We start from the raw sequence: 23,997 nt of genomic DNA, 5'->3' as shown, positions 1-23,997 counted from the left end.
TGAGGGTTTTATAGTTAAAGTTGCAAGACTGAAATATATTACTGTTGTATTCTAAAATTCTAAAAGTAAATAAAAATAATAATAATAATTTATTATTACTATTATTATTATTTGTTTACAAATTATAACAACATTTAAGTTGAATGGGTTCCAAAAAATAACTGTGTGAATGAAAAGCGGACTGTTATCTTACAACTAAATTGAACAAAAAAGAGGTCTGAATCTGTTAAAGTCCAGATACAAGTTGAAACATTTTTGCAAAGAAAACTAGCTTCATTTCTACTGAAGGCTTAGACTGGAATTTCTGTTAATTTGCTGCATTCTCCAGCACACTAGTTTACAATAAAGTTTTCCTTTATAGGCTATACATTTATAATGAATAATGTTAGAAGTTTGTGTTTCTTTACATATTAAAGAGTACCCACAATTAGTTCCACACAATGAGGTAAAGATATTCTAAACTGATTATGAAAAAAACAACACTGGTATCGGAATTGTTATCGGCTGATACTGAGATTTCAGATATCTGAATCAAATTGGAAGAGAAAAAGTGGTATCGGTGCGTCCCTAGTTCTTTGTCAATGGCAATTGCAGAAGGCCCTCATTCTCTCTCCAACTCAATACTTCATGCAGATTAAAATGTATATTAAACAAAAGAAAAGCAGAAATATACATGTATATCTCTAAAAAACACATTTCTACTACTGTATGTCCTCCCAGTAGGTCGAGGTCAATTAAAACAATATGCTGCTTTTATAAGTTTACACAGCTGTGTCCATACTTGTAAACACTATCAGACATTTATGAATAGTAAAATAGGTCCTCTTTCTGTATTTCACTTACAGTGAGTTCAGCAATGTCTCAGACAATGGTACATGTTTGATAGTTTGATTATTTGGGGGAGACCGGGGCTAGTTGCCATATTGGGAAGTCGTCAAAAGTCCAATTCACCAAATGTGTTTTCTTGATAGACGAGGTTTTGTATGTTGGTTTTAAACACCTCAAAACCCTCTTTTAATTTAGTAATGTTTGTGAATTCAACCCTCCAAAGTAAATTTTCCATATCATCATATTTTTGTTATAGCCTTAGAAATGAAGTATATAAACTTAAAACTGAGCAGTTCTGCATGTTTTGGCCAATTAATGTACTCAATAATTAGTGACTTAATGTGGCGAGCAGGGCGGGGCCAAGCGTAAATGTCAGATGCCGCTCGGCCCCGCCCTGCTCGACACACTTAATTAGACACATCTACTGATGACTGGTGATTCTCAGTCAATTTACTTGTGCTGCAGTGATGTAACTGTGATGAGTTTTAGAAACTGACCATTAATGAAACTACAGTGCCACAAACCACATGCAACTAAAGATGCCATGAAATGCTTCATTACTCAGGGGACTGAGGCTCAGTTTAGCAAAATGACTCATTGTGATGTAACGCCTTGATGAGATCAACTCTGTTTTTTTCCGCCTCAATTTCTGTGGGACATGAGTTTGTGAATATATTTTTTGAAAGTTGGCTGACTGCTTCATGTACTAATAATGCATATTTAAATCATAGAAATCCCTTGATTTTCAATATTGTGGCATCTTTTAAATGGAACAATCAGGCCTGATTACATAAATCATTAGAGGTGTGACATTTATAATCAAAAGTGACCCAATAGGTTTAAAGCAAACCCATTCACCTGTGTGTTTGACAGGCAAGAATGTGCCCATGACAACATCACTGTTTTGTATTTATTTATTTATTTTATGCAGTTGTGGTTGTGAAATCAGTTCATTTTCAATTTCAAGTTATTTAAAAAAACAAAAAACAAACAAAAAAGTTTTATCAATGCATAACTAGCGTTTGAGAAACTTTAAAAAAATGATGTATACCATGTAATGGTTCATATCTTACCTTTCTTTAACCCTTTGAGCAAGCTTAGTTTTTGGTTGTTCTTTTATTATTTTGCTTATTTATTTCTCAAGTAGACATTCGAATGGTCTTTTGTTTTAGACAGAGATTTTTAAAGGAATTTTCCGGGTTCAGTACAAGTTAAGCTCAACCGACAGCATTTGTGGCATAATATCGATTACCACAAAAATGTATTTTTTATATATAAAAAAAGGAATAATCTGTGTTACAGTGTGGCACTTACAATGGAAGTGAATGGGGCCAATCTGTAATCGCTAAAATACTAACTTTACAAAAGTATAGCCACCAGACATAATCAATATGTGTTAACATGATTTTAAAGTGATAAAATCGCTTACTAACCTTTTCTGTTTAAGTTATTTCTAAATGTATGACTTTGTTTGCATGATGACGTACTGTAACACGTTAACCATACAACCCTAAAATGCCCGTAAAATTGACAATTTTAACAATAGCTCAAATAATACACAAGTTTTAACTGAAGAATTCATGTTTATGCTTTTATAAAATGATAACCTTTCTTACACATTTCTTCCTTTAAACCCTCCAAAAACTGGCCCTATTCACTTCCATTGTAAGTGCCTTTAGCCTTTTTTTAAAGAAAAAGAGGGACATTTATGCCACAAATGCTTTCGATTGAGCTTAACTTGTATTGAACCCAAAATGTTAATGTAAGCTAATTGTGAAATGTTGAATTAATGGAATTTGGTATAGGGTGCAATGGGGCTCAAGGCTCTGTGGAGTAAAAGGCTCCATTGATTTTATTTTCTCCCAAAACTCTCAATAGCATCAAAAACTACCACAGCACTTTCCTGAACACCTGTTTGTCTCTATGCAATAGAAACATTTTCCTTTTCCATGAGATCTTTGCGTGTTGATTTTGAGGCAGTTTGATCTAATGTTTTATATTTTTTCAAATGTTGCAAATTTATGTAGCTAATGAAAATCCCTGAAATTAACACATTTTTTTTGAGACAAAATACTTATTTATAATGTTCAGTTTTGTTTAAGGTCATTAAATAATTTTTTTTTTCAATAACTATCAAATAATTGAAAGAATAGTATTTGGGGTAAAAAGCCCCCCTGTTGCTGGGGCTAAAGGCCCCTATTAAACACATTGTTTTTCTTAAGTGGAGGGAATAGATTTGTAATGAAGAATGTTCAGAGTGGGCTCACATTGACTCATCCAATCATAACAGAGATTAGTTTGTTTATAGAATACTTGAGGTGTAATAAAATGCCAACTATATTTGAAATTAACAGGAAATGGTTGACTTTTTTTCTGAAGTGGTTGTTTTGAGGAAGTATTAGACCTATCTTATTTTGTTACTCAAAAAAAAAAGCATCTTGCTGTCTCAAAATTATTTGCATTAGTTGACAAATTGTGCCCTATAACTATTGCCCCTATATCTACACGATATCACTTTAAACCCCCTAGGGGCTGTTTACCCCAAAATTTCCTTAAGGGGTGCCTTTAGCCCTATTGTACCCTACAAAAAAATGTGTTGTCCATTCTTGGTCTTTAGCACTTAGTTGTATTGAATTGATTAGAAACTACATTATATCTCAGCCTTTGGTATTAGCTGACAATTGGCTGAAGAGAGAGAGAGAGTGAGAGGGGGGAGGGGGGGGTGGACAGAGAAATATTGTTTTAGCCAGACGGATTGATGATTTAGCAGGACTTGTGAAATACAGAAAGTACGGAGGACGTGCATATGCAGTTCTCTTTTTAAGAAATTAAAACTTTGCTTTAAGGGTTCATGACTCACAAGATTTACAGTAGACAAAAGTACTTGTCTGTGTGTGTCTTTGTCTGACTCAAATTAACGTGCATGTATGTGTGGATCAGATGATGTCATATCTGTGAGAAATATATTTAGATTTGCAGTCTGTGTTTGTTTTTCTTGTTGTCATCATGATGTTAGCTCATTTCCTCCCCTGCAACATAATGCCGACCCACTGAGAAATCTGCTCTGTTCCTAAGCCATGTCAACATGATTTTACACTCAAAATGTTTTGAGTTTTTTTTTTACACCAAAGACTCTTGCTCTAGAGTGATCTTGAGTCAGTTTTCTAGAACTCACTCAGCAAGGTTATATCTCTTTTTCTACATTACTCAAGTTCAGACTGTCTGTGGTGTGCATGCTTTATTAGCTCGATCCTGTCACGGGCAGATTTTTTTCACTTTACTAACAGTGAGATGGCAGATAAGCAGACAGACTTTTAACTCTTCGCTCCCTGTTCACTAACCCAGTACTATTTTATTATCATGTTTTTTGGGACATGGTACCTTGCTAATATAATGTTTCTGGACTTTGTGTCATGGTAATTTCATAGTTTTTATTTTATGGATACCTTGGAGTATGTAGAACCCTAATTTTTATTTCCCAGTTCCGTGTTTTTCCATTTATTTATTTTTGAAATCCCATGTTTTAAAGTCGAATTAAATTGTATCATAAAACATTTCTAATCTAATAAATTCATAGAACCTTAATCAAAAGAAAACAGAACAATTACTTTTCAACTTTTGCATTATTTTTAATCAAATGTAGTGCTTCTATACAGATCCTTATGATAGCAGCAATCTTGCTTGTGAGATATTGCTTAAATATAATGAAATAATTATTGGGATTATTATTTATTATTATTATTATTATTATGTATTATTACTACATTGTATATTAACACACTGTAATTTACTATGGAGTGGTTATACTGTATATTTTTGTTGCAATTTCTTCAATTTCTCGCATAGTTAAATTGAGCTTTCATTTTGGCGGACAGTTGAGTAAAGCACTTTCAGTTTGTATGTTTTTGACGACAGCTTCTCGTCTTTGCATAACCTTAGGTATTGTCGCTAAATGGCTCATTGTGCTTATTAAACCGCAAAAGGCTGTAATTTTTATTATATCCAAATACATTCTGCATGTGCTGCACGATTAAGGTTAATGAGCGCTCTGGTCTCTGTCATCTACACACACAGAACGCGCATGTTGCTAATGATGAGGTGTGTTCAGTGTTCACTTTGAAGTGCGCAGCACGTGCAAACTGTATATTTATTTAATTAAATCTCAGCCTTTTGTGGTTTAATCATTACACTAGGACACATGATGATTTTTAACTTTATTAATTATGCATTCATACAGGTGCATCTCAATAAATTAGAATGTCGTGGAAAAGTTCATTTATTTCAGTAATTCAACTCAAATTGTGAAACTCGTGTATTAAATAAATTCAATGCACACAGACTGAAGTAGTTTAAGTCTTTGGTTCTTTTAATTGTGATGATTTTGGCTCACATTTAACAAAAACCCACCAATTCACTATCTCAAAAAATTAGAATATGGTGACATGCCAATCAGCTTATCAACCCAAAACACCTGCAAAGGTTTCCCGAGCCTTCAAAATGGTCTCTCAGTTTGGTTCACTAGGCTACACAATCATGGGGAAGACTGCTGATCTGACAGTTGTCCAGAAGACAATCATTGACACCCTTCACAAGGAGGGTAAGCCACAAACATTCATTGCCAAAGAAGCTGGCTGTTCACAGAGTGCTGTATCCAAGCATGTTAACAGAAAGTTGAGTGGAAGGAAAAAGTGTGGAAGAAAAAGATGCACAACCAACCGAGAGAACCGCAGCCTTACGATTGTCAAGCAAAATCGATTCAAGAATTTGGGTGAACTTCACAAGGAATGGACTGAGGCTGGGGTCGAGGCATCAAGAGCCACCACACACAGACATGTCAAGGAATTTGGCTACAGTTGTCGTATTCCTCTTGTTAAGCCACTCCTGAACCACAGACAACGTCAGAGGCGTCTTACCTGGGCTAAGGAGAAGAAGAACTGGACTGTTGCCCAGTGTTCCAAAGTCCTCTTTTCAGATGAGAGCAAGTTTTGTATTTCATTTGGAAACCAAGGTCCTAGAGTCTGGAGGAAGGGTGGAGAAGCTTATGGCCCAAGTTGCTTGAAGTCCAGTGTTAAGTTTCCACAGTCTGTGATGATTTGGGGTGCAATGTCATCTGCTGGTGTTGGTCCATTGTGTTTTTTGAAAACCAAAGTCACTGCACCCGTTTACCAAGAAATTTTGGAGCACTTCATGCTTCCTTCTGCTGACCAGCTTTTTAAAGATGCTGATTTCATTTTCCAGCAGGATTTGGCACCTGCCCACACTGCCAAAAGCACCAAAAGTTGGTTAAATGACCATGGCGTTGGTGTGCTTGACTGGCCAGCAAACTCACCAGACCTGAACCCCATAGAGAATCTATGGGGTATTGTCAAGAGGAAAATGAGAAACAAGAGACCAAAAAATGCAGATGAGCTGAAGGCCACTGTCAAAGAAACCTGGGCTTCCATACCACCTCAGCAGTGCCACAAACTGATCACCTCCATGCCACGCCGAATTGAGGCAGTAATTAAAGCAAAAGGAGCCCCTACCAAGTATTGAGTACATATACAGTAAATGAACATACTTTCCAGAAGGCCAACAATTCACTAAAAATGTTTTTTTTATTGGTCTTATGATGTATTCTAATTTTTTGAGATAGTGAATTGGTGGGTTTTTGTTAAATGTGAGCCAAAATCATCACAATTAAAAGAACCAAAGACTTAAACTACTTCAGTCTGTGTGCTTTGAATTTATTTAATACACGAGTTTCACAATTTGAGTTGAATTACTGAAATAAATGAACTTTTCCATGACATTCTAATTTATTGAGATGCACCTGTACATTTGTTTTATCCCAAATATGTCAAATTCCATGAAATTTCACATTTTATACATAATTCCGAAATCATAGGGCCCTATTACGATGTATAGAGCAAGGTTAGTGATGGTCATTATTCAGTACTATGGTTTGCATATCAATATCATGCCATTACAATCTGTTACCATGGTATTTTGTAACAGTCTGTAGTTCTGTTTTATTTGGGCTTCTTATAGACACTATATGTACTTTATGGCAGTAGTATATGTGCTCCTCTGACCGCTGTGAAGTCTGTATAGTTGTGGACAATCTGATGGTTTGTATTTAACGCCGTTATATTAGACAGGAAAAGTTGTAGTTTTGGATGGGAAGATGATGTTGAAATATTTTGTAAGTAAAACTAAAAATCCTGTATTTTATTGTGAAATTCACTGTTTTTGCTATTTATCATTTTGTACGTCAGTGCAGCATTGTGTTTTATCTACTTGTAACTTTTGTATCGAGTGGGCTTTTTGTTTTGATGAGCAAACTCTTTAGGATTTCCTGGCTCTTTGTATGCTGCATTGCCTCAATAGACATTCTCAGTCTGATAAACTGCATTAACCCTTAACGTTCACCATTTGTCATTGACACTGTTTATGCAGAAGACATTACAGTGCTGTGTTTTGTCTTTACTATCTCTGCGTTACTCAAAGTAACATGTTTTTGTTTTTTTGGATTTGGTATAATGTACCAATTACAACATATTTTGGACACGGTAACATGGTAAAAGCCTGATTTTTTTTTACAAAATTTTTATACCACACCATGTAATGCCATGGTATTCTTTGATGTACCCTTAGGTGTTCTTTGTAAACACCATAAATGGTAATCATCTGATTCCATCACTAAAACAAAGTACCTCCATAGTGCTTTTTTTGTAAGAGTATGGGTCTGTCTCTGTTTTTCTTCCATACTGTCAGCTTCACAACCTCCCTCTGTCATAGAAAGCATTAGCTTTTGAACTACTCAGTATTTCATTTTGACAGTGTAAGTAGCTTATTTTAATCTCTGATTCTAAATTTAGGTAGAAAATAATGTGTATTATAAATGTAAACTCAAAGAATTATGAGTTTCTGAGTAAGTTGGATGATTGAGTAAAACTATAATGGCACCTTCTGTCTTTTGTGGAACAGTTTGGTCATACGTTTTGTAGCTTGATTCTTTTATGAATGTGTTCTCTGTTATAAGGTCTTTGATGGGTGTTATTTGACAGCACATACTGTACATTATTGTTACTGAAAGCTGTTAATCTCAGTAATTGAAGAAGAAATAATAAAACTCTTTTATAAATGTGTTGTCTCATGTTGTTATGATTGATTTGACAATTTCTTAAGTGATCTGATGAACCGTTATCTTCCCCTGCAGGTAAATCCCACTTGGCGATTGTTCAGAAAGTTAATAACGAGGGGGAGGGAGATCCGTTCTATGAGGTGCTGGGATTGGTCACCCTGGAAGATGTCATTGAAGAGATCATCAAATCAGAAATCCTGGATGAGTCTGACCTCTACAGTGAGTGAACAGTCTAAATTATTTTTTGTTTTTTTAATGGTTAAAAATTCAGTGTGCTAACTAGGTTGTGTGTTGAGAAAGGGATAGTTTGTGTAAAAATGCACATTCTGCCATCATACCATTTTGTGTTCCATGGAAGAAATAAAGTGATATGGGTTTGGAACACAGGAGGGTGAGTAAACGATGACAGAATTTTCATTTTTGCATGAACTATCTCTTTAACACTACATAGGCTATATTAAAACATTGAGGTGCAGGACTCTTCAAACACCAACCAGACTTTTGACTGACACACGCAAGATTGTTGCACGCATAACTGCTTCTTACAAAATCAAAGAGACACATACTAATTATAAAGTTCTTCTTAGAATATATGATTTTAGGGGTTTAATGGTACCAGTGCAAACTTTGGAGTTAAAATATTATTTTTAAGATTTATTATATTATTTATTTGTCACTGTAATATAGTACTGTTCGAGGTGTTAAAAATAAGAAATCCTTTAAAAATCTAGTTTGAAACACTTTGTGTCCAGTTTGATTTCATTAATTTGTGAAAAACCTTTATAGCATTTTCTACAAAAACAAAAACAATGATTTAACCATCAAGTTAAAAGTATTAAAATACTTTCCTTGCACCTTGTAAGCATGAGTATAAACAATTTCCAAAAAGTTTTTAAACATATTTTCAGGGTAAAAATATCTTTATATATATCATGATTTTTTTTAGTAAAAAACGTCAAGAATTTTTCTCAAGGTTACAACATATGACCTGATCAAAATGTGTTTCCTTTTCATAAAAATGTCAAAATATCAGATTTTTTTTTTTTTTTTTTTAAACAAACTCAATTGTTTCACTGCTTATTTTTTTTTTAAAGAAATAATAAAAGATTATTCTGCACTACTCTGTTGCACTGCATGGCATTTTTTACTTTAAGCCTCAAAAAAAATATCAAAATGACTTCAAACTCAGAAATGTAAAATGTGCCCATAATTGAAGAGGTGTATTCAAGAAATAGTTTTGTGTGAATTTATTTTTTTAAATGTATTTTTGAATAATTTAATAGATCTGAACAAAAAAATGAGTCATGTGACATTGACCCAAAAAATAACAAAATTGCATCAGTTGAATTGAGTGATCTTTAAGTAAATAAAATAAAAAAAAACTAAATATTTTAAGTTGTATTAGTTTAATTTTGTTAAACAACTCAATTGGACATTTCTGATGGAATTTTGTTTTGTGTAAATCTTAAAAATAGGCTAAAATACTGTATATACACCACGGTGTACAGCACTACAACCTTCAAACATGAAATCTTCCCCTGTGTTTCCTGTTGTGACACATTTTCAAATGTTTAATCATTTATTTCAATTTCGGATGAATTGGAATGAACTCTTTGTGGATCTACTGTATTTGCAGCTGATAACCGCAACAGAAAGAAAGTGGCACACAATAAGAACAAGCGTGACTTTTCTGCCTTCAAATACGAGAGTGAGTCTAAAGTTAAGATCTCTCCTCAGCTGCTGTTGGCTGCTCACCGCTTCCTTGCAACAGGTAAACAACCAATCACAGCCATCCCCAGAATGACTGTAAAGCTTATAAAGGTCTTCTCTGGCATATCATTCCCTCCATGACCCACAACACACTAACATGTTTAGTGTTGTTGTAACTTTTGGACTCCGTTATCAAGGCCTAGTGGGCTGGCAGTTAGTAAATTGCATTGTAAGTAAAACAAGGGCTGTTATTGAGGTATATGATAGGGAGGTTTGGAGAACATACTTTATCAGTGTGCGCTCAGCTTACTGTTCTTGAGTCAGTGGTTGAGTCATTATTACAGAATGAGAAATCTACATTGTTTAACACATATTAGTAACCAAGTATTTTAGTGCTATGAATAAGATACGTGTTTCATGGGTGTAAAACATGAGTGTATCTGTTCTGCGTCAACACCGTTCTCTGATATTTTAAGCCCTTTTTACATTAATATTTATTCAGACACTTTCAAGGTATATATTTTCAAGGTGTGTTTTCTGGAAATCAATCCCATGACCTTGCCGTTTGTTAGTACCAGTTGAGCTAGAATAACATTTATTTTCTTTCTTTTTACATTATATTTCTCTGCCCTTTTTTTTCTGTGTCTCTGCAGAGGTAAATTTGTTCAGTCAGTCTCAAATATCTGAGAAAATTCTTCTGCGGATCCTTAAGCACCCTGATGTGATCCAAGAGATCAAATTCAACGAGAACGACAAGCGATCGCCGCACCACTACCTTTACCAACGTGGCAAACCGGTGGACTACTTCATACTCATATTGCAGGTAACAGCACCATCTGAAGTGCTACAAATCTGGTGCCTGCTGTTGATTTAAGTGATGACCTTATTTGACCAGGTTTGGGGTTTCGAGGGATCCTAAAGCCAATTAGGCAGGCGAGATGTTTTAAGCCATTTAAGACAGCAGGGTTTGGCTTGCAGCATTGGTGTCTGGTTGGCATTATATTGTGGCACCACATTGTAAAGTAAAAAAAATGGGCTCAACAGATGCTTTAGCTGACAGAAGAGTACAAATGAAACTTCCTTTCTGGAATTCAGTGATTCCCACACAGGGTATCTGTGCCCTTTAAGGTACTTAAATTTTGATTTTGCATTAAAAAATATAAAAAACAGTTTTTATTAAATTATAAACAAAGATTTGGATAGATTAATTTAATATTAATTTAAATATATACTAAAATAGATTAAAAAATTATATAATTAATATACTATAATTAATAAAATATATTTTCTGTAAAGCTGCTTTGAATCAAATTGCATTGTGAAAAGTGCTATACAAATAAAAATGACTTGACTTGAATGACGACTTAAACAACTAAGTTCCTTTTTTTTTTTTTAAGGTAACCAATTCATTTCTGAAAGTTTTTATGTGCATGGATGACACTCGTAGCAGAATATGATTTCTAGTTGATGGCTCTATTTTTCGCCCACAGTATCTATTTTATATTTTGTTTTTCTTAAGTGACTGTAGTCCTATTACTGGTAATGCTAAAAAGATAAACAATCGACCTATAATATGAATTAAAGGAACATGTTTCAGGTTTGGTGTCAATGAACCATAACCATGAGACTGTGTGTACCTAAAACAAAAACAGCTAGGGAAACATTCCTAGTTCATCTAGATGGTGATTTTTGGATTGTTCTGACTATAAATGTTCTCATTCAGTCCAGTTCAGCTGATCAACTAATCTAGTTTGACAAACTATGTAGATATTTGGTTATGTGAGGATAACTTACATCTTTAGACATTGTGAGCTAGAGACAAGTGGTGTTGAGCAGAATGCTAATTTGTTGCTGTCTGTTGTGTGAAAAAAAGAGCTCCTGTACCTATTTAGAAATGCATCCCAAAAATAAGCCTGAATTGCAACTGTTTCTTATAAGGAAATGCACCAAAAAACATTATAACAGTTGCACAACTGCAATAAAGTAGCAATAAAAAGCATTTGGGAGAGGTTATAGACAATAAATCAGGTTGAACTACTAAATATAAGTCTGCCCATGATTTTCCCATCAGTGAGCTTGATTATGTGAATCATTTGTTTACACTGTAAAATGTTGTTTCTTAAAGGGATAGTCATAATTCACTGACCCTCATGTTGTTTCCAAACCCGTATGAGTTCGTTCATTCTTTCTTTCTTTCTTTCTTTCTTAAGTAAAATGTTAGGCAGAATGAACAGTTCCATACAGTGAAATTAAATGTTGTCTGAGGCTAACATTTTTACCTAACATCTCCTTTAGTGTTCCAAAGAAGAAAGAAAGTCATACAGGTTTAGAAGGACATGAAGTTGAGTAAATGACAGCAGAATGTTTTATTTTTGATAGAACTATGCCTTTAAAGGGGTCATGACATGCCTTTTTTTATTTGATTATATTCTAATATATTCCTTGAAGCTCACGCATGATATTAGTAATGTTTTTTGCACAAAAAACAGTCATACAGTATATTTGTAAAACATGATCATTTTCCACTCTCATTCTGACCCTCTGTCAGAAACACCCAGTTTTGGTGTTGCTTCTTCTTTAAGACTTGACAGTAAATGCCCACTTTTATGATTGTCTCTTTGCTCTTGGCTGACCTGCTCTCTCCTTACCATCTCACTGCTCACCACTACTGGGCGGCTACAGAAGTAATAAGGTAAAGTTGGTGTTGAAGTGTTGTTGTGGAGGTGGTCACAATGATAACATTTTTACCAAGTTAAATGGTCCCCTGTATATTTAACAGCATGAGTCTGGTCTAATTGCAAGTTTCATGGCTTATATGGGCTGGTTTTGTTTTTATTATAGTTGATGAATAATCATCATAACCGGCAACTTCCTCTTTTCACTGTGCATCAGGGATATTACAATTTTAATGATATGATATTTAGCCTTTGGTATACAAGTATATATTTTGTGTCGATGAAAAGGGGTACTTGAGCCTTATTGATGGTGCTGTGTGTGGGTACTTATAGCAAAAAAAAGTTTGGGAAACACTGTCTTAGATGAAGATTAGATCTTATTTTAGGAGCAATTCATGCAAAAGTACAAATTAGTTCTTGAAGGGGGAAGTTGTACTTTTTCCCCACAGTGTTAAACACACATATTCACATATTCCCTCATTCATTCTCTCACATTACCTCGGGTTTGTTATGTTGCTTTTAGCTTCTAAACAACCATTAGACCATTCAGATCATGATGGCTAAACATCTCATGCCCATGTCAGTAAATCACGGACCCCACACATGCTGTCTTTACCCATGAACATGCAAAACCACAACAGTCCTCCAAAGAAATTAGACGTTATTAAAACAAATCCACTTTAATGACATCAAAACATCACACACATCTGTGCATGTATAGAAAAGATCTAGTTTGTCAGTCTTAAGAGTGTCTTTGCTGCTAACTAATGATCTGTGTTCCTTGAACTATAATGAATTTAACTTCAAGTTCAAGTGCCGAGAATGTCTGATTTCAGTTTACAGCAGTGTGGATTATTCACTGTCAGAAGGAAATTCATTAATAGGTTATGAAGTGCGCACTAACAGCAGTTTGAGACTGTTAAATATGTTGAGCATCTGTTTGTATGTTTGTTATTTATTATTTAAAGCAGCCAGATGATGTGTTTGTGCAAGCAGGATGTGCTGTATTATTATAATTATTATTTAATACATTTAGTGTGCATGCAATTGCAAGTAGACTTTCCAACATGGAGACCTTTCTTTCCTGGCATCAGTTGAAGACGGCCTCCTGCCAGACTTCAAGCTGAGAGCGGGCCGAGTGACCTTCATCAAATATTAATGCAGCTTTCTCAGAGGTGTCAGACTTTGTGTTAAAGATCAACAACACTTCTTCTGTTGCATTACTGTGCATATGTGCAACAATGACTTGGAAAGGCAATATACTTTTTATCTCCTGTGAAATACAAGTTTCACTTAAAAAAATAGTACAAATTATCATCTAAAACTCAAACTTCACTTAAATTTAAATTAAGGTTTAAGTTCAATCAACAAACATAATTTTAATATAAACTAACCTTAACAAATATATAAAATACATCCACAGGTACACCTCCAATTCAGTACACCTCCTATCAGAAGCGAATGGCTAGACATAATTTTCTGGAATTTACCAAACTGCATAAAGGCACAGTTAACTTAGTGTATGTAAACTTCTAACTTCTGATTAAAAATGAATTACCTAATTACAAATTACTTGTGTCATGCACAAAGTAGATGTCCTAAACAACTTGCCAAAACTATAGTTTGCTAATATATACTGTGTGTGTGTGTGTGTGTGTGTGTGTGTGTGTGTGTGTGTGTGTGTGTGTGTGTGTGTGTGTATATGTATATATATATATATATATATATATATATTATATTATATTATATATATATGTATATATTTTATATATATATATATATATATATATATATATATATATATATTACATATATATTTTATATATATATATATATATATATATATATATAATATATATTACATATATATTTTTTATATATATATATATATATATATATATATATATATATATATATTATATATATGTAATATATTATATATATATATATATATATATATATATATATATATATATATATATATATATATATATATATATATATATATATATATATATATATATATATATATATATATATATATATATATATATATATATATATATATATATATATATATATATATATATATATACATATATATATATATATATATATATATATATATATATATATATATATATGTAATATATTATATATATATATATATAATATGTAATATATTTTATATATATATATATATTTATAAAATAAAATGTTATGGTAATAGATACTTGTTAAAAAGTACAAATTTTACTTTAGAGTGCATTTAAGTGTCAACCAAGCCCAAGAGTTTGCATGGATGATTTAAAGAGAAATACAAGACACAAAAATACAAACCATTTTATTTGGTTAATTTACTTTTAGTGAGTTTATTTAGTTTAGTTTTATTATCTATAACTTATACAATACATTTACACTAATCACCTCATACAGGGGAAGGCTAAATTTTCACCATCTGTTGAGATAGGCTTCAGCTCACTCTCTATTTAGCTGAGACACATTTTGCACTACCTCTTATGTCGTGTATGGAAAATATGTGCACAAAAGAAGTGGAAAGAGCACAAGAAAGCGATGTAGAACTGTCTGAAGATGTAAAAATCCAATCGAATGCAACCATTACTTATACAATTACTGATTAAAACAGGTGTTTTATACCGTTTCCTGTGATTTATACTGCTTGTTGCAGCAATATGAACTGGTGGGTTTGGTTTGGCTGAACCTGATGCCCCCTCAGAAAATTAGGTGCCTAATGCCCCTGACTGTATTAAAAGGCTGCACTTATATTCTTGCGCCAGTAGACCTTATTCACGCTAGCGGCATCTTTGATTTTTAATGGGAATATCAGCAGGGCTGTGAGGGATAGACTTATGGTCACTTCAATGGGCTATACTGCAGTTTAAAGTGTTTTTGAATCGTTCCGTGGACAAAACATTGATTAAATAAAGAACATTCAGTATACAAAGAACTCCAGACAACATGAGTTGTGGAAAATCAGATGTGATCGAGGAGCTTTATACAGCTTTAAACCGTTTGTGCCATTGGAGAGATGTTAAGTATACAGTGGCATGCAAAAGTTTGGGCACCCCTGGTCAACATTTGTGTTGCTGTGAATAGTTAAGTGAGTAGAAGTGAGATGAACTGATCTCCAAAAGGCATAAAGTTAAAGATGAAACATTCTTTTCAACATTTTAAGCAATATTAGTGTATTATTTTTATTTTGTAAAATTTTAGAGTGAAAAAAAGGAAAGGAGCACCATGCAAAATGTTGGGCCCCCCAAGAGATTTGAGCTCTCAGATAACTTTTACCAAGGTCTCAGACCTTAATTAGCTTGTTAGGGTTGTGGCTTGTTCACAATCATCGTTTGGAAAGGCCAGGTGATGCAAATTTCAAAGCTTTATGCATACTCTGACTCCTCAAATCTTGTTCCAACACTCAGCAGCCATGGGCTCCTCTAAGCAGCTGCCTAGCACTCTGAAAATTAAAATAATTGATGCCCATAAAGCAGGAGAAGGCTATAAGAAGATAGCAAAGCGTTTTCAGGTAGCCGTTTCCTCCGTTCGTAATGTAATTAAGAAATGGCAGTTAACAGGAACGGTGGAGTTCAAGTTGAGGTCTGGAAGACCAAGAAAACTTTCAGAGAGAACTCCTCGTAGGATTGCTAGAAAGGCAAATCAAAACCCCTGGTTCACTGAAAAAGACCTTAAGGAAGATTAGCAGACTCTGGAGTAGTGGTGCACTGTTCTACTGTGCAGCGACACCTGCACAAATATGACCTTCATGGAAGAGTCATGAGAAGAAAACCTTTCCTGCATCCTCACAACAAATTTCAGCATCAGAAGTTTGCAAATTAACATCTAAAAAAGCCTGATGCATTTTGGAAACAAGTCCTGCAGACTGAATAAGTTAAAATATAACTTTTTGGCCGCAATGAGCAAAGGTATGTTAGGAGAAAAAAAGGTGCAGAATTTCATGAAAAGAACACCTCTCCAACTGTTAAGCACGGGGTTGGATTGATCATGCTTTGGGCTTGTGTTGATGCCAGTGGCACAGGCGAACATTTCACTGGTAGAGGAAAGAATGGATTAAATTAAATACCAGCAAATTCTGGAAGCAAACATCACACCATCTGTAAAAAAGCTGAAGATGAAAAGAGGATTGCTTCTACAACAGGATAATGATCCTAAACACACCTCAAAATCAACAATGGACTACCCTCACAGTCCCCTGACCTAAACATCATCGAAAATCTGTGGATAGACCTCAAAAGAGCAGTGCATGCAAGACGGCCCAAGAATCTCACAGAACTAGAAGCCTTTTGCAAGGAAAATCCCCCAAACATAAATTGAAAGACACTTAGCTGGCTACAAAAAGCTTTTACAAGCTGTGATACTTGCCAGGGAGTGTTACTAATTACTGACCATGCAGGGTGCCCAAACTTTTGCTTCGGGCCCTTTTCCTTTTTTGTTATTTTGAAACTGTAAAAGATGAATAAAAAAGTAAAATTGCTTAAAATATGAAAGAAATGTGTCATATTTAACTTTAAGCCTTTTGGAAATCAGGCCATCTTTTGCTCGCTTAGCTATTCACAGCAACAGAAATTTTGATCAGGGGTGCCCAAACTTTTGAATGCCACTGTATCCCTCACAGCCTCATTATCATTCCCATAAAAAATCAAAGATGGCGCTACTGTGAATAAGACCTATAAACCTACCCTAAACCTGCCCAATTGAGGGCTTCCTCAAGACCAACCATCCGTTCAATCGACTAATCAGTTTTGCGCATCCGTAGTCTGAGCGGAGAGAGGGTGGATGCAGTCTTCTTATCTGCGCACAAATACTTGTACATGATTGCTCGTCCTCAATGCATAATGAGCACTGTTGTTAGTTACTCAGACAGAGACTTGTTAAACACAAACATTGTAATTTTAAAGTGCGTTCTTGGCCTCCCACGTTATGGGTGAATGATGAAATGAATGATTGACCGGATGTAATGGTGATGTGATGTAACTTAACCTGAGACCTTCTGCACACACAAACAAACAAATATTATCTCTCTTATGTACTGTAGCCTGTTATTGCAGACTCACGGTTTGTGTGACAAAATCATATACAGAAGTTAGCTGGGTGTGGGTGTGTGCATTGCTATTATCAGTAATGAAAACTTAATGAAAACATTTTTGTTAACTGAAATAAAAATAAAAACTGACATGATAGGTAAAAAACAAAACTAGTTTTTTCTTATAGAACTCTAAAATGAAATACAAAAGAACTTATGAAATGAACTAAATGAACTAAAAAATGTATTTTTGTTTTAGCTTTTGATATATGTATATTATAAAATTTAAAACATTTACAATTAAACATGGAAGTAACACAAGACTGCCATGAAAAAGAATTGATGTTAGACATTTAAATGATACCAGTAAATGCTTTAGCTTTGGCAGCTGTAAATATATATATATATATGTATATAAATACTAAAACTAACAGACAAACAAATATGAAATGAAAAACTACATTGGATTTTTAAATAAATTAAAAAATAATTAATAATTCCTAAAGAAAGCTAACATCACTTTGGGGACATTTGGGTACTTCCTCAATTGGAAAATCAATTCATAATTTAGTTTTTTCAGGACAGAGTTAGGGTGTTGTTTAAGGTTGATCTAAAGTTACAGTATTATAATTATCTTTATATAAAAAAACAATTGAAATCTATGCTGCCCTGCAAAGGCGAACGCCAAAACAATGGAAAAATGTCTTCTTTACAATGTCCAAATGTGGATTATCAAATTTACACACTTTTTTTTTTTTTTCTCTCAGTCGGAGCATAGTTTTTTCATACCTCTCTGTCTAAGGTCAGATCATAGTCTTTAAGACTCAATCACTCAATTTTCATAAAATATGTAGTTACTATGTTGTGACTGCTTTGCAGTATGGTTTATTTAAATAGCAAAGGGAACATGGTGTTGTGTGTTTGGGTTTAAGACTTGGTTAAGAATTGATTATCTGAGAAATGCTTTGTGAAATGTGTTTATGATTGACAAATGTGAACTTTTTCCTTTGCCAACACACAACTTAGTGCTGCCCCCCTCGTAGCCATGAATTTGTATATCAAGCACAAGGTCAAGACAGTCTTTTGAAAAACCATCCCTACATTTCAGCTGTTTGTGTGTGTGCGCGTGTGTGTACACTGTTCGTTCTGGAGGTCTCAGGAAGGTCAGTTCATATATTTGTGGAATGCAATTGATCGCATCTTTCTAGAAAAACAGGATTTACTCTGGCCGCTGCAGTACCCTCCCTGCAAAACAATCTCTCTCCCTTGATTGCTCTTTCTGTCTCTCCTGAGCATTCACACACACACACAAGGTGAACTGTGTGTGCATCAACATTGTAATCACGATGCATTATGCACCGCACTGTGTGGACATCAGTCACTCGGTGGTATTTGGCTCCTCTCTTGTGTGTATGTGGGGGAGCTTCATTGTTGTTTGAGAGGGGATTTACTGTGCTACAGTTCTCACATTCCTCTTGACTAGAGCACACACACTCTTATCGTTTTAATTTACCCATGGCCTTCTCAGTCTGTTTAACAGCTATTTGTTTTTCCCTTTAGGTTCATTTATTGGTCTGTCCACCATTTGTGTTTCTGAACAGGCCTAGGGGCGAACCTTCCAGAAAAATTACTTTAATTTACCCAAAACATTTTTGTCCTTGACATAAAATTTGTCTAGGAAACTAGTCTTGTGGTATTTTTGACTTTCGGTTTAAAGAAGGATTAAAGGAATAGTTCACCCAAAAATGCTAATTATCTTATAATTTAGACCCCGTTTCCACTATTAAGATGCGTCTCGGGTGATCCGATCGCATGTGGTCAGGTGAGACACATCGCTGTTCACACCTGTTCGCTGTGATCAGATTTGGAGAGGAAGGACTCTGATTTCATGACAACATACATAAATCACTATTTCAGTGTGTTCCTGCATGATAATAAACCACAACAATGTCAGAAAGACAAAGAAAGTGCAAAAAAAAATGGCACGCTATTTCTCCCAGATGCAGCTGAAATTCAATCTAAGAACAAAATCACTATTTCGAGCAGAATTGTCTATTATTTTAGTGGAGTAGTTGTATTAACCTGAGCTGCAGATGTTCATGCTTCTCATAAGTGCCCCTGCATGTTGATTTCAGACACACTGAAGAAGATCCGTGAAGTTCACCTGCTTGTGTATATATCCGCTTTTTAATCAATTTTAAATCGCTCGTAACCGGCAAAGTTATAGTGCAGCGGTTGATTGACAGGTGAGGGGTGGAGCTTCAGTGCTGCCGGGATGCATTCAGGACGGATTCGCGTTTACACCTTAAATGTGATGCGTTCAGATGCGTTTTTGACGTGTGGTTTTTGTGATTTGATCACAAAACTTTTTCGACCCCGTTTAGACCCGTATTTAGTGCTGACCACATGTGATGCGATCACCAAAAATGCATCTTAATAGCAGGTGGAAACGGGGGCTTACTCACCCTCATGCCATCCAGATTTGTATGACTTACTTTCTTCTGTAGTACACAAACAAACATTTTTAGAAGAATATCTCAACTCTGTAGGTCCTCACAATGCAAGTGAATGGTGGCCAGAACTTTGAAGCTCCTTCGGAGCACTTAAATTCAGCATAAAAGTAATCCATAAAACTCCAGTGGTTTAATCCATATCTATTGAAGCAATATGGTTGGTGTGGGTGAGAAACAGATCAATATTGAAGTCCTTTTTTTTACTATACATCCCCACTTTCATTTCTTATGTCTTTTATTCGTCCTTTTGTTTTTTGGCAATTCACATTTTTCATGCATATCACCACCTATGAGTCAGGGCTGGTGAAAGGTGGAGATTTATACTCGCAATTTAATTGGAATATTTATCATCCGATGCAGATAATTTAAAAATACCAAATATCGGCCGATTGATTGACCTCGGCTATGTATGGAGCAACCACTAATATAGTGACATGTGACTCGAGCTCCAAAAAAGGACAACAAGCACCCTGAAAGTAGTCCATATGACTTGTTTTTTACATTCCAAGTCTTCTGAAGCCATATGATAGCTTAGTGTGAGAAAAAGACCGAAATATTAGTCGTTATTTTCTGACAATCTTCCCGTTCGCTGCAGCTTACAAGTTTTGTTTGCGTACTTTCAGATATGGCACAATAAGGCATATTGTGCTAGGTTTGACATCAATGATGCCAAACGTTTTTTGGTTTTGTTACTAATTTAAGTTATAATATGCTGATACAAGTTGAATCTCATTCACGTTGCCGCAGAGAAGATTTTCAACAAATAACAGTATACATTTTAGTCTGTTCCTGACACAAAGCTCGTGAATCATATGGATTTTTATGCTTCTTTTCTGTCTTTTAGGGAGCTTGACAGCCCCTTTGTTACTTCATACTTTTGTTCTATGGAAAATAACAGCTCAGATATTCTGCAAAATGTCTCCATTTGTGTTCCACAGAAGAAATTAAGTCATTTAAAACAAAATGAGAGTAAGTAAATGATGGCAGAATTTTCATTACTAGGTAAAATATTCCTTTAATAGTACACTGATTGTATTCTCAGCAGGATGTGTATGTTTATACCTACAGTTCATGCAACTGGTGGTAGGGCCACCAGTTGGACTGGTTTGTTCATTTAAGCAATATGCTTGTCTAATGATGATGTGGTTGTGATTGTGTTTAACCAGCCAAAATCATTCCCTCTCTCTTTGTGCACAGGGCCGTGTGGAAGTGGAGGCTGGGAATGAAAATATGAAGTTTGAAACCGGACCTTTCTCTTTCTATGGAGTCATGGCTCTTAGTGCACCGACACTAGGTGAGACAAGCATACACAATGTACATCACATGCAAACAAAACCCTCCATCTCCTTTTCATCCTTAAACTCCCATCTGCTTCATACAAATACTTCAAAAAGTAGCTAAAAGTATTTGGAATTTTTAGCCACATTTATAATGTATGAATGTCATTGCATTAGATAGCAAATTAGCAGTTATTTGAAGTAAGCACACTTTTCATGCACAACATTTTATGAAATGATCAAACAAGACATATTGTGTTTAAAATTAAGACAAAATGTATTTGGACACCTTCTGGTTGTCAGATGTTAGAGGATGGAAGGTGGAAGATGTCTGTAGGTAATGCGAAGACTACACCAGTGGTTACTCTTCTAGGACAACTGTGTGAACTTGAGGGGAATTGACTTCATACATCTTCTAAAATGAAGCTGGTACGAGTTAGTTAAAGCAAGTTGGTTTTGCAAAAATGTTTTTTAAAAAAAGTGATGTTAGTTCTGAGGTCTAGCATCATTTCTTTGTTGATGCTACTTGGTTTGGTTTGAAATTTTATCTAATGCAATAAAATTCATACATTTAAAGTGTTGCTTAGGTGTGCAAATACGTTTTGAGGCAAATGCTGTAGATATATTTTTTTGCACGGTGGCATTATTTTCAAAACGGGATTCTATAAGGAAATCTATACCTCTAATATTTAACAACAGGAACAATATACTTTTATATTTTGTTGCGATCCCCCTCACAGCTGTTGTTTTGTGGCCATTATGGTCTATTTAAAGATCTCCTACATTTCTCTTGTGTGAGTGGGCAAGTGGTAGGTGGTCCCGTTTGTGTGTGTATGCTTTAACCTATGGTAAATCACATTATTAAAGGATTAAGCAAAAGATGGGAACAGACTGACATTAAAGCAACGGGCTGCTTTGCCTCTAATCACTCATAATAATAATTATTTAATGTGGGATATTGAGACTTTTACAGGCCACCTATCTTCACTTGTTGGGCTCTGTGAAAAAGCAGTAAATCATTTCCCTCTAGTGGCTGTCTAGGCAATGACAGCTTCTCAGTTTATTCAAAGGAATAGTTCACACAAAAATGAAATTTTTTCATCATTTACTCTTCCTCATGTTGTTCCAAAACCAAATTTCTTTCTTCTGTGGGACACAAAAAGAGATGTTTTGAGGAATTTTCACACTGCTCTTTTCCAAACAGTAAAAAACAGGTAAACAAAAAACTTGAAAGTATTGACTTTAATAATATTGAACTTTAAACATAAAAGTAGTCCATGTGACTTTATGAGCTGTAGTCCAAGTCTACTAAAGCCATAAGATAGCGCTGTGTGTGGAAACAAACAATTGTAATTTGTTATTCACTGATAATCTTCTGCTATGACATAGCTCTCAAACCTCATTCGCACTTGTACATATTAAATTTGACCTGTCAGCCTAAACTAAATCTGTTTGGCATCACTGACATCAAACCTGGCTTGCACTGTATATAAACACAAACGGGAATTAAATTTGAGAGCAAGGGCCGAGTGGGAGTTTTTTAGTGGATAACAACTTAAAGGGATAGTTCACCTAAAAATGGAAATTCTCTCATCATTTACACACCCTCATGCCATCCCAGATGCGTCTGACTTTCTATCTTCAGCAGAAGACAAACATAGATTTTTAGACAACTGTCTCAGCTCTGTTAGTCCTCACAATGCAAGTTAATGGTGATCAGACCTTTGTAGCGCCAAACATCACGTAAAGGAAACATAAAAGTAATCCATATGACTCCAGTGATTAAATCCATATCGTCAGAAGCAATATGATAGGTGTGGGTGAGAAACAGAACAACATTTAAGTCCTTTTTTTACTCTAAATCTCCACTTTAACTTTCATTTTCAGATGTGAAAGTGAAACTAAACAGGCACCACGTGTGACTTTCAGATGTAAAAGTGAAAGTGGAGATTTAGAGTTAAAAAAGGACTTACATTTTGATCTGTTTCTCACCCACACCTATTATATTGCTTCTGATGATTTCTATGTTTCCTTTATGTGATTACCATTCACTTGCATTATAAGGACCTACAGAGCTGAGATATTCTTTTAAAAATCTTTGTTTGTGTTCCGCTTAAGAAAAAGTCATACACATCTGGAATGGTATGAGGGTGAGTAAATGATGAGAGGTGAACTATCCCTTTAAATTTCGGTCTGTTTGTCACACAAACCTATCAAATGGCTTTTGAAGACTTGACATATAGACCCTAAGTGATATGGAGGACTTTAATAGTGCGTGTTTTGTGCTTTTTGGAGCTTGACAGTGTCCGTCCATATTCACTTTCATTATATAAAAGAGCATCGAAAACATTCTGATTTTGTGTTCCACAGAAGAAAGTCGTACAGATTTGGTATGATGTGAGGGTGAGCAAATTACAGAATTTTCATTCTTTCGTCAACTAACTCTATTTGTGATCATGAATACCCAATGTGTGTCTTCTACCTTTGTGTTCTTCCCTTTACCTGTACTTCTCCCTTCTCTCCTCAAAACCTCAACCCTTACTGTTCCCACCTCTCTCCCTCTGTTTCTCGCTTTCAGTGAATGTGTCTCGTCCTCGTCACCTGTCTCATAAGAGATGCTCTCTCTTCTCTCGTTTCCCAGGTAACTGCCGGCATGTCGGGGCACTCTAATCACTGACCGGGGAGGGTCAGCTTGATTAACAGTGATGGTACTGTACTAAAAAAAGAGAGTGGTTACTAGTGTTTAATAGAATCTTAAATTAAAAGTAGATCAGATTTTTGTACAACATGACACGGTAATGTAACACTT

General features: G+C 34.9%; 1 protein-coding gene across 2 annotated transcripts in view; it reads left to right on the top strand.

The window, feature by feature from the left end:
• The window catches only part of LOC127439675 (metal transporter CNNM4-like), a 49,192-nt gene that overhangs the window by 5,816 nt on the left and 19,379 nt on the right, over positions 1–23,997 (top strand). The window contains exons 2-6 of one of the 2 annotated variants that reach the window (XR_007897007.1): positions 8,030–8,173; positions 9,591–9,725; positions 10,318–10,487; positions 21,109–21,205; positions 23,830–23,896. Coding sequence is in view for 1 of the 2 variants with exons in the window: in XM_051695916.1 (XP_051551876.1) it covers positions 8,030–8,173; positions 9,591–9,725; positions 10,318–10,487; positions 21,109–21,205 (546 nt within the window). In the remaining variant the exon portion in view is untranslated. The remainder of the gene's footprint in view (positions 1–8,029; positions 8,174–9,590; positions 9,726–10,317; positions 10,488–21,108; positions 21,206–23,829; positions 23,897–23,997) is intronic. The other variant, XM_051695916.1, reaches the window with a different exon arrangement.

The sequence above is a fragment of the Myxocyprinus asiaticus genome, chromosome 4 (assembly GCF_019703515.2).
Source record: "Myxocyprinus asiaticus isolate MX2 ecotype Aquarium Trade chromosome 4, UBuf_Myxa_2, whole genome shotgun sequence".
Lineage (NCBI taxonomy): Eukaryota > Metazoa > Chordata > Actinopteri > Cypriniformes > Catostomidae > Myxocyprinus > Myxocyprinus asiaticus.
Note: the sequence above shows the minus strand (reverse complement) of the source record. Positions and strands in the feature narration are given on the sequence as shown.